We start from the raw sequence: 12437 nt of genomic DNA on the forward strand, positions 1-12437 counted from the left end.
CATCTCCTCCATCTGGGAGGACGGCGACGCAACGGCGATGGAACAATGAGTCATGCTCATCGGCACGGTATCCCGAGGCAACGACGACGACGCTTTCCTCCAGCGGCAGTGAGGTTGGTGAGGCAGACGCCAACGTCGCCCATCCGTGGCTGGAGCGTGGGCTCACCGGTGGCACAACACCGGTAGATCTGACATGGGCAGGGACAATGGCGTGCTCAGAGTTGTTGCTTGTAGACTTGCAGTATATGGTAGAGGGATTGACGGAGATTTGTTTTTGTCAAACAAAGAAGCCAAACTCATCGAGGCTGCGGACAATAATTGTGTAAAATTGCCACAGCTTCAGATCCGAGATGTTAGATCAAGATCGGTGGCCTGTGATGTTTGGGAAGCACGCATACACCGCGTTGAGCGGATTCACAGGATATGACAGTCTTTTTACATTTAGAAAGGAAGTGTACTCCACAATTTTGTGATATTTTTTTTGAAGAGAATTTTGTGATATTTTTCGTACCGGGTCATGCGCAAAATTGAATTTAAGATATCCTTGATGTCATTGTCGGTCGAATTCGCAGGTGTTTCGGAGGATAGATTCATCTGCGACAACTATTAAAAAGATTTTGCGAAAAAAAAAAGACAACTATTTAAAAGACCCTTGCAATGTTGGAGAAACACGTCGAGGTTTTGGAAGCCAAATCAAAAGAATCTCTCGAGTCAGGCCATTTTTTTTTTAGACACAGGCCATTCTTTTTTGACAGGGCCATTCTACTCTTAATAAAAATGCGAAAACAGCGCTCTGAAAGAAATATGTGCGGAGGTAGCCTGCCCAACGAGTTTCGTCAAAGAAAAAGAAAGAACTGGATAACGAGACGGCGCGTCCTAAAGCCGAAAGGTACAGGAGCAGCAAAATCCAACGGGCCGAGCCCCCACATCGTTTTCGCACTCCACTCTCACAGATCACGAACAAAAACTCCCAAACGAGCGGAGCGGAGGCGAGACAGGCGACTGTCATACGCTCGCATCATGTCACGGGAAGCAGCATCAGGGGACACCGCCGCTATGATGGGGAGCAGGGGCGCTCCAGGGACGTGGAGGCGGGTGCGGAGGGCGGCGCAGGAGGCGGCGGCGCACGCGCTGCTGCTCTGCTTCACCGTCCTGCTCGCCCTCAAGCTCGACGGCATCTTCTCCGGCTGCTGGTGGTAAGCTCACCCCTCCATCCCTTACCCTAGCTATGACCGTGCCACTGCAAACTTCTCGCGTTTGCGAGCTCGCTGTAATTCTCGCGGAGAATTTGGGCTGGGCGCTTGAAACTGTCGTCGTCATTTGTGTTGCGTACTGTGTATTCTAGTGTAGTTGTAGCATTCCCTGGTTGGGGGCGCTCGTATGGTCTCTATGGTTGATTTGAAATTTACTCGCGAGGAGGAGGAGGAGAATAGGAACAGCCGACGCGTTTCTGGTGGAAAGCTGCGTTCCAGTTTAGCACGCAGGTTCGTGTTTCTATGGTATGTCACATGGCGTTTGGATTTGGTGATTTGACAAACGTCCTTGCAATTGATTACCAAGTTAGGCTGCTTTTGGTATTGAGGATTCTCGTAATCCGGCTTGTTCCACCCACTTGTACCTAGCTAACCAACTTCTTCCTGCTTTTGTATTCTTTTTTTTTTGCAACAAACTATTAAATAACGTCTTCACAACACAGTTCAACAGCCGCAAACTGAGCGTTATTTTGGTTACTTTCCGTTCAGTAATTGGTTTGGACTATTCAGGAAATATCTTTGGTATTATCCTATGTTTGCTTTAAATTCGATTAGTGTAACTTAATTCTACAACCATGCACTTACTAATCTTGCCTTTCCAAACTTGGAAGAAGATTCTTCGCTTGCACGTGGACACAATACTACATATATTTTGGAAAATGGAAGCAGATGTTGGTGACCCAGAATCGGTGGAAACCAGCTGGAACCATGTGTTTACTATTTTACTGTCAATCTTCCTTTTTTCCCCTCTTCTGGTGTGTTTTCATTGGCGTTGACCTCTTGTATTCTTGTCATATATTGCATGGTTATAGATGCGGGTCAGCATGGCATACATGTGACTGTCCACTGCCCAGAACTCGGTAGAGCCATTAGATCGGAGTTAGGTGGCAACTATTCTTCTAATCTTGGGCTCCAGCTATTTTCCAGATAAAATAAGCTGAACAAGTTGCTTTTGTGTTCATTTCTACTTATACATTGTTGTGTTTTGTCTGAGGATGAACTGAGTGTACACTCTTCATGTCGGAATACCCAGATATGGTTTGTGTGTTGATGAACTGAGTGCCATCTGCATGTCCGAATTCTCAAAATGCTTAACATATCTGCAGGTTGCTTTTTATCCCTCTGTGGTTATTCCATGCTGTTGTTGCTCGTTATAGATTCTCATTACCTGCTACATCTCTATTGCCGCCTCAAAATTGCCAGGTGCATTTGCTACTTTTGCTAAAAAATCGTTCTTCCGTTTTGAAGTCTAAACTGTGTGGCACCATGTTAATTAGATTATCCAACTTTACAGAGGATTCCATGCCATTCCGTTGTTGCCATACCCTTGCTAATTGCTTTTGAGCTGCTTCTCTGCATTTACCTGGAAGGCATCAATGGTGAATCCAAATCTTACTGTGAATTTCTCCAGAACACAGTCATTTCCGTTTGTTTTTCTTTATCTTCTCATGCCAGACTACCAGCTGAATGTGTATGTGAAATCTGCAGGGCGGGGTGAATCTTTTCTAGATTTAAAGCTTGTGTTCCTTCCACTCTTGGCTTTGGAAATAATCACGCTGGTTGACAACTTCAGGTAAGCACACAATTCTTTAGAGCAATACTGCAAACCTACTTGTATGTATCACTATAAAATTTTTACTATAATCTATCAAATGTTGGTGTTTCTTCTCTTTTGAGCTGGTTCACAAGTTTTGGACCCTAAATTTTACTCACCTGTATCTTGAGTCAATGTTCACTAGCTAACATTTAGTCCATGTGCCCCTGCAAAACACACAAAAAAAAATACAATTATTATCCATGTGAATTGCCTGGCTATACTGATGACTCATGAGTGTCATTGCAGATTTGTGATTTTTAATGCAATGCATTAGAAAAGAACAAATTGACCCACAATGCATAACAATTGTATTTTGAACCTTTGTAGGGTTTTAATTCGATGTTACTGCTTAGTCATGATTTTACAATAATGCAAAGTTGCAAACTGATGATCTTCTCATCCACAATACAATTTACTTAGCAAAAAAACCAACATGTATGATGCCACTCTCACTGTTTCACATATAAAAACCGCTGCAACATTCTGAAGAAAAATATGAGAAATTATGAATCAAATGATAGTAAATTAGTGATCGATTTTTTTTACTTATATACTTGTTATTTGCTACTGGGCTTCTGAATTATAGAAGAAAAATTGACGTATTATTGACTGTACCATGTGAACACATGACTTGGCCTCTTTTGAGTGAACAATTCTTTCACTGTCAGCTAATCATTTCCAGTAATTATGATTACTGTTTGTTATGCTTCCTTTCTTCTCTCGTTCTCACTAGGATGTGTGGTGCTCTAATGCCTGAAAATGGCGAAACAATCACTGATGAAGATATTTGGGAGAGACTTCCTGTAAGAATCCAGAGACTACTTTCCACCTACTGTTCCTTGACATTTGGTCTGTGTTGACTTGTTCTCCTACGTTGTAATTGAATCAGCAGGACTTCAAATTTCAACAGTAACTTTTTGCCCAGAAGTGCAATTTCGTGTTAACATGTTGCTTTATCCACTAAAGTGATACCTTTGTTCTAGTTCTACCAATCAAATACATATGTTTTATGACAAAGCTATCCTGCAATTAGACAGTAGTATATGGAGCTCCTCCAATCAACTGCATATTTTGCCTTCATCGATTCTTGTTATTGATTTTTATGTAAAATTTGAATCTTAAGTTCCACCCTGCTCTTGTTGTACAACCCTCTCTCTTCTTTTTTTTATCGGGAGAATTTTTAAGCTGGAAAAGGTTAAAGAAGGCGAATCAACTCCACCAAAAGTGAAGGAACATGTTACCTGTACACTTTAGCAGAATGCAAGGATAAATCTTATTTTTCACTACATGTGTTGTTAGAGGTGCTACATTTGCAAAACCCATGTCGTTTTAAGTTACTGATGTGTAATTCGGTGCTGCATGATCGAATTGATGACTTTATGCACATACAACCATACTGTATTAACCGTACTAGAAAACAAGGCATGTCCATGTCCGATGCCATTGCTTTAAATATGTTAATGCTTATGAATACTTAAGTTTGGTCATTACTAACAACTTCATATTTCCTTAGCACTTCTGGGTAGCCATTTCCATGGTATTTCTACTAGCAGCTACTTCACTCATGCTCCTTAAGTTATGCGGTAAGCTATAAAAATACTATCGAGCTTGTTCCAGTTGTGCTGTTTGGCATTCTATATTTTCCCTTTTCACTGGATTACATAAAGTACCTAGATTTAGCTACTGTTTTTTTATAGATTAGCACATAAATTTCTCGAGGACTAACTTTTTACAAGTAGTAGCATCCATAGTCAACCTTGGCTAAGAATTTGATACTTAACTGTAGTGTAGTGACTTCTGATTTTTTTAAGTGATCAAATTATAATATATGCCACAGGTGATGCAGTTACTATGGGGTGGTGGGATTTATTCATTAACTTCGGGTAAAAACCTATTCCTTCATTTTAAATCTCGCTGAAATTCCATGGAACAGTTATCGCTAATGACTTAAATGCTTGATGACAATTTTTACAGGATTTCCCAGTGCTTTGCTTTTCTTGTCTGCACAAGGTGGTCCAATCCAATGGTCGGTATACAAGTCAATCCTTGGTATAGCAATAAATTCATCTTATGGACAGAGAGTGCAACTGGAACAGCAGTTTTGCGTTTTTTCTCCAAAAAGGGATTCTGATGTAGACAAATTATGTCGTCTGCAGGACATCGGTGGCCCTATATTGATAATTCCTATCGTAATTTTTCAAGTTCTCCTATGTATGCGCTTAGAGGTCTGCTCAGTTCCATATTCCAAATGCTTTTTTCCGTTAAAATTGTTTGGTAGGCACTGCTTTGCCATCTTTCTTTGCTTTAATTTCTATTCAATTTGTACCACATATCTATCTCTGAACTGTCTACCAACATCCTATATATTCTGTCCGGCACACAGATTGTGGTGCCATGTCTGTGCTGTTCATCCTGAGTTTGTGCTACGAATGTTTTTGGTGCAAGCTTGTAGTCAGCTGGTGCCTGTGAAGGCCAATATGATTGTTAAATGTATGTATGTTTGTTGAACTATTACTTGACCGCAGTAGTCAAGTACATTTTATCTGTCTATATTTTGCAGGGTACTCCTTCTAATGCACGGTTTATCCCAGTTCGAGCTATTTTCTCACCTATATTTCTGCTGCAAGTGGTTGCTGTATTTTTTGCCGTTTGGAGATTCTTTGAAAGGCTTGTTATTAAGTTACAAGGTGGAATTATTAGTGAAGAATATATTTCTGCCTCGTCAAAGATTAATGCGCTGTGTATGATTGTACAGCATGGTTCAAGGTTTTTCATGATTTCCATTGTCAACTTGTTACCTCAGGCCCTCTTCTGTATATGAAGAGTTGCATGTCTATCTCTAGAGTTGAGAATGATCGTTGATCCTCATTTTCTTAATTTTGACGGCTTTTCAGGTTCATTACTTGGACTATTGATGAAAACAGCAAAGAGGAACAAGCCCATTTGTGCTATACAAATAACGTTGGGTATCCACTGCCTAATTCTATCTAGCTCCATCTTGTGTAGACATAGTTCCGTGAATCTTAATATTTGGACTATGGGTCACCAATAAATTACCAGCATTAGTTCTTGCATATGCCATGTTTCTACTTATCTACAAATGGCATCTTTTGTTTGTAAATCTATAAAAAACGAAGACATAAATGTTTAAGTAAATGCTAGCTCGCTGCTATCTGAAAGAGTGCTGACAAAGCATTTTTCTTATTATTGTTCTGCTGCATCATTTTTTGGGAGGGGGGGGGGGGGGGTGAGGTAGTTGTAGGAAATTGCATCACGGGGGAAAGAGATAGATAGGTCTTTGTCTTGTTGTGGGAGGAGAGGAAAAGACAAGATAATGAATGAATACAAGGTAGAGGAGACTCCTCTAAGACAACCTTTTCTCCTTTAAGACTCCACTACCTTTTTCTTAAAAGAAAGACAATATAAAATCAATGTCTAAAAGAACTTACCACGTCAAGCCCACGATCTAATATGGAGGATCCCACCTAAATTAAGACGATCCAAAATATGGATAAACTAAACTAAAACATATAAAAAATAATTTATTGTCCTATAAAGTTCAATTGGGAATAAAATTAATCTAATACAACCTTTTCTCCTTTATTAACCCAAACAACCACTCTATAGATGCAAATCTTGAATCGTGTATTTAGATAACGAGATACTCTAGCTCATCACTGAATAGACAGAACAAGATACAGTAATCATTTAAAAGCATTATAAATTATTCTAGGATAGGTTAAGCTTTCCATTGATTGGTCTTTTATTTCTCTGCGCATTGCAGGTATAGTACCTTTTGCAGCTATCCACCAGAGATGGTGAAAGGGATGTCGAAGAAAGTTCTTGTTGAAGAGGTTATTTTGTTATATTCTCTGCACTAGCTTATTTGTTTAGATGGAACTCATTAGTCACACATTCACTTATACTTCCAGGTACAGAGGCTTCAGTTAGCATTAGAAGAGCAAACCAAAAAGGCACATCTTAGCCAACAGCGGTGTGATACGCTAAAGAATGTAATACTTGTTTTTCCCTTCTTTTTTTAATGAACCGGCGTGTGTAGCTCAAGAATGTGTACGAGGATCTGCTTTGATTTGCTGGTGTGCTGCAAGTCTGCAATCACTAGTGTTAGCATTACTGCATTTTAGAAGGACTTATTTTGAAGGCTGAGTCACATTGTGGATGACTGGGAGAGCCCGTTTAGATCTCATAATAAAAAGGGTTAAAACTTAAGATACAAGACACGTTCTCATTAGTTTTAATTAGAGCCTTTTCGTCAACTAAGACTTCTAATTCTTTCTGTGTAAACACAGGAACGGATCTTGTGTCGAATTTGCTTTGAGAGGGACGTCTGCATTGTTTTGCTTCCATGCCGCCATCATGTTCTATGCGAGTAAGCTTGTTTTTCATTCACTAATATGCTCATGTTTGCATGTGACCAGTCATTATTGTCAACTTGAATCTACATACTGATACATTCTTGTGGGTCTTTTATTTATCTGCAAGTGGAGTTGAAAAAGTTCTCGTTTTGTTGCTCTTGCAGACCCTGCTTTAACAAGTGCCAGTCATGCCCTATTTGTCGTGTACCTATTGAGATCAAGTTATCCGTTAACGATGCAGTGAATTCGGCAGCTCCATTAAGTGAAATAGTTTAAAAGTTCATAGTTTGACACTTGTCAACAGTTCTAGGACACCTACTTCTAGAGTCAGCAAAGATGACCACACTGAATCCAAGCAGCAAAAACAAACTGGTTTGGCTGCAAAGTTCAGAGGAAAACTAGAACAAATCTCGTTTCAGAACAGATCATAAGAAAACCAAGAGCTATGCCGCACTCTTCAGTGATGATAGAAAGGAACCGTGCGGCTTTGTTGATACTCACTAATATGTAGTGCCAACTTGAATAACCACTGGCATCACTTAATTTTGTGGCGAAAGCTGCGAGCCCTGGCCAGTTTTCATAACAGAGGTCCTTGACAACTGACAGGGGAATTGAGCAAGCATGCATGTGTAACGAGAACCTGTGGTTGTTAACTGCTCTTCATTGCCAAGGAAGCAAAATGTCACCCTGTTATCAGTTCTTGCACCTTTTTTTAGAGGAATCAGTTCTTGCACCTACTCGAGGTTCCTGTAAACATCATTTTGGCCTATATATGTTCATGTACATATGTACGGTAGCGTCATGCCGTGCGGCAGCAATAATATATCTTATCTGATTCCCATTTTCACCTCAAGTTACTAATTCATCGGTCCTGTCAAATGCGGCCGGGAATCCATTGTTCATCATGCACGCGCCGGCCTTTCTCATGCCCACACACGCACATCACCAGACAACGACGAGAAGATCGCTTTGCAGTACGAGAACTGGCGCGCACAAGTCAACATTTGTGGGCTTGTGGCTGCGGTACTCAGGTCGTTTCCGTCAGGTTTTGCCATGATTTGCCTAGCTACCTGACATGCATGTCGTGTGGCTGGCCTGCATTTGCTCTTTGCTTTGCTTTGCACTTGCAGGCCGGGCGGCCGGTTTGCCAACAAGCTGCTAGGTGCATTGCTCCGCGTGACACAAGGACGGGGGTCGCATTCCATTTTTGTGATGCTTATCCGGCCCTGTTGCTTTCGTGCATGCAAGTGTGCGCAGTTCGCCTTTGCTCCTCGGTGTAGACAGTAGATCTGCAGCATGCTTTTGCTGCCACTTTATGTTATGTGCAGGATGATGCACATGATGCCAGAATGTGACGGCAAGATAGTGATTGATCCAACTCGGGTTACTCCGCAAGTGTTTTTTGTTTATCTGGAAAACCATACGCTCACAACACTAACTTATTATTTTTTGACGGAAACTATGGCGGGCATAAACCAGCCTGCACCATTTTTAATTAAATGAAAGAATAGGGATACAACGATTACAATGGCAGCATTTGCCAGATAAACACAACAAAAGCTTACGATACCGATACATGCCAACGACAAAAGAAATGCACAACAAGGAGCACCGATGATGCGGGCGAAAGGCAGTGATCAGCCGAGTTCACCCAAGACACTATGTCGTCGCCGTAGCCGAAGAGCAGCACACCGCCGAGGCCGCACTACGACACCTACTATATGAAGCCGGCATAGTCGAAGAGTCATTTGCCGCCGAGACCCACCGCGACGCCGATGTGCCGCCGATGAAGTCGAAGGGCGACTCACAACCGAGATCATACCTCCACGGTCTTGTAGTCGGCATAGTCGAAGGGCCATTCACCGTCGAGACCCACCGCGGCAAAGATGTGCCGCCGATGAAGTCGAAGGGACGAGACCATACCTCCACACTTTTGTGTCGTCGGCTAAGCCGAAAGGCCACACACCACCGAGAATACAACACGACACCTATGTGCCAACTGCAAAGACGAAAGGCATCACACGCCGAGAACACACCAAAAGAAAATAAACGCACTCTTTCATCAGACAACCACCGAAAACCTAGGCTAAATAAGAATCAAGAAGAGGAACCACCTAACTTCCAACAAACTCGAGACAGAGCGCACGCCAAAGGCCAAGCACGCAACCGGATGCCACCGATAGGTAGGGTCTCCATGGCGACGCCTCCAAGGAGGAAAATGGCGATGAAACGTCGTCGTCGCCCAATCAGACATAAGCCCAATCTAAGGTTTTCACCTGGAGAACACCAAACACAAAAGAGTGGAAGTGTAGTGCTCCTCGACAACGCCTCCAAGAAGGTAAACTACGCCCATGGACGTCGTCGTCATCGGTGAAGACAGAGCCTCACAGGTTTTCACCCAGAGCAGAACTACACAACAACCGAAAAACGAGGACCCTAGAACAGTTGAGCTTATGCTGCACGATGAAAGAAATAACCTAGATGAAGCGAAGCGCACAGCAGCCACGCTGAGACCCAGCCGTGCCGGATCAAGGCGAGCCAGCACCAACAATGGCCAGATCTGGTGGAGCCCGAGCCTGAAGGAGCAGGTCCACACCGCCGTGTGCCGGATCTGACCATGCTGAGGCAGATCCGGTCGCGCTGCCGACGGGCGCCCTGGAGACGCAGCCGCACGAACGCCGCTGGCCGCTGAAGGCAACTCCATCTTCCACCGCCTACCACCGCCAGAGAGAAGGACTAGGACCGCCGCCGCGAGCCCGCAAGCCATCGCTGCCACCACACATGCCCTGAGGTCTCCGCTGCCCGTGAGAACCAAGGCCCCGCCGCCGCCGTCACCGTGCGGGCTTTGCCCGGCGGCTCCCGCCGGTGGCGGCGAGGAGGAAGAGAGGGAGCGGTGGCTGTTTGTGGTAGATTTGGCCGCCGCCCGAGTCACCCTGGCCAGAGCGACGCGGGGGCTTTTTTTTTCCTGAGTAGGGGAAGTTTGTCCCAGCTCGTAGCCACGGTACGTAGCACTGTTATTTGGTTACAGCTGCATCCTTTGTACAGTGCTAGCTAGTGCACCCGGCATGTGGCACATGGAGTGCACTGGACGTATAAGGTGTACTGGTAGACGATTTGATCGATTTCTTTAACAATAATGAAAAATTCTGGAACTTTTTGACAACATTAACGCAAGTTACATTGACATCTCTAGAAAATGTCAGATCCAAACTCGATTTACATTTCAAGAAACAAAAATGACAAAATCAGCGAGCTGTGGATATATATACTACGTACCCGTGTGATGCTATTTGCTTCAAATTTGAATTTGCTACCTGTTCGGATATAAATAATTTCTTTATGGACCGGGCTTTCTCTCTACGTGGTAAGAGACCAAGTCAACAGAAATCTTCCCTTTGCTCAACATGTCAACAAGGCCGGTCAAGCCACACAAGTTAGTCAAACAAGTCAAGGATCTAAGTATGAATAAACCCCATGAATAATTGACCTAACCACACGAGGAATCAAAAGGACCCAAGTGTCAATGAAAGAAGAAAGATAAAAGAGCTCCAAGTCATTTAAGGATTCTTCCACTTCTATCCTCTACCCTCCCAGCAAAAGAGTATTACCCATAAAAGGGGTCGTACTCTCATTCCATCTTCTCTTGAAGGAACTCCAAGGTCTAGTTCTTGAGTTGAGTACGATTCCAATCGTCGCATCGAGCCCTCAAGTGGAGTCAGGTCTTCAGTCAAGTAATCGAGCAATGGCGTCAAGGTCTTCGCTGGTAATATTGCTTTTATTTTCCAAAAGGAGGATAACCCCCCGAATAATTAATGCTGTTCATAGTCGTCCCTTCGATCGATGATCGATCTGCACTGCACGTACGGTGATCCCTTATCGTCTCCGTACCTAATTATCGTCTGCCGGTGAGAAAGAAAAGAAGGTCGACCGATTGGTTCCTTCGTACGTACGGTACGGCCAGCGGCCCATTTTATGCATGAGGTGGTGCGTATTACCATATTGTGCTAGTACTACAAATCCTTCCCGGCCATAAGCAGATGGGACACACACGCACCAAAACTGCAGGGGCAGAGAACCAGATCGTACGTGCAGATGCATTGCATCTCTAGTTGCCCACCTCACATCAGGTACATGTGATAAAGAAATGTACCTCCCTCCGATTCATAATAAGTGTCAGGAATTTAGTACTCTCTTCGTCTTAAAATAAGTGACGTGAATTTGCATAAAAAGTTATACAAATTCATGTTTTTTTTTATGAAAGAAGTACAAATTTACACAACACATTTGTACTAAATCCTCAACGTTTATTATGGATGGAATGTAGTATGTACGTTTCCCCTGCATCACTGCCGGCCGGCCTCTCTCGGCTCGATCAGTGGATCCTGTAGAAAGAATATGTATTAAGTTGTACATGCTTTGATGATTTGATGTAAGCATGCATAGGCAGTGTGCATAGCCAGGTATCTACCTCGTGCGCGCTGCTAGCAGTACTGCGTTGGGGCGTTCCAAAACCTACAAGACAGAATCGAGACAGAGAGAGAAAAGAGGTAGATCGATGGACCAAAGCTCATGCGTACGTGTTGTCGGCCAGGACAGGACCCTGCATGCATGACATCCACTAAATATGTACTGTTGTGCGATGTGCATGCACCACAGCCACAGCGCTCGATATACATGTACTCTGTCCGTATCCAACAAAATATGTCGAAAGTTCGTTAAAATTTAAATGTATTTAGACACGACTTGGTATATAAATGCATTCAAATTTAGTCAAAGTTAAGATATCTTTTTGAACGAGGAAGTACAATACATGCATACGAATTAAGCGAGCAACAAGCAATTGTATATACTATAGGCAAGTGTTGTGTGGTCGTTGCACGTGCCAGGTGAGCACTCTAGCTTGAAGCCATTAGTGCAAACATAGACTGGCTAGGCACTGTAGCCTGTGTTGTGTGGCGCCTCTCTTTAGTCTTCCCCTTCCATCTTTCTTTTTCCTTCCCAGCCGGCCGACCAATATCTTTGCTTTGCAACGACCAGTGTACTACTGTGTGCTTTATGCGCGCGCGCCCTCATCAGGGAGAAAAAGAAACTAAAGTGATCGACCAGCTGCTATAGCTGCACGTGTGCGTTAGGTACTATACACAGATCTCTGCATGCAGGCGCTGAAAGAAGAGATCGATATCGGTCGAGCACGCTAGCTGTGTGTAAAGA

The 12437-nt window shown here is 43.3% G+C and overlaps 1 protein-coding gene across 1 annotated transcript; it reads left to right on the forward strand.

Annotated features, from left to right (window-relative positions):
* Positions 1-875: 875 nt before the first annotated feature.
* On the forward strand, positions 876-8076 carry LOC100822157. Its single transcript, XM_024463402.1, is given in 15 exon segments — positions 876-1196; positions 2360-2456; positions 2548-2632; positions 2742-2826; positions 3584-3653; positions 4364-4433; positions 4688-4733; positions 4825-4876; positions 4878-5075; positions 5411-5616; positions 5745-5816; positions 6635-6704; positions 6783-6863; positions 7161-7240; positions 7391-8076. Coding segments are annotated over 15 exon segments (1500 nt in total). The 5' UTR covers positions 876-1020; the 3' UTR covers positions 7503-8076.
* Positions 8077-12437: the final 4361 nt, after the last annotated feature.

The sequence above is a fragment of the Brachypodium distachyon genome, chromosome 4 (assembly GCF_000005505.3).
Source record: "Brachypodium distachyon strain Bd21 chromosome 4, Brachypodium_distachyon_v3.0, whole genome shotgun sequence".
NCBI classification, from domain to species: domain Eukaryota; kingdom Viridiplantae; phylum Streptophyta; class Magnoliopsida; order Poales; family Poaceae; genus Brachypodium; species Brachypodium distachyon.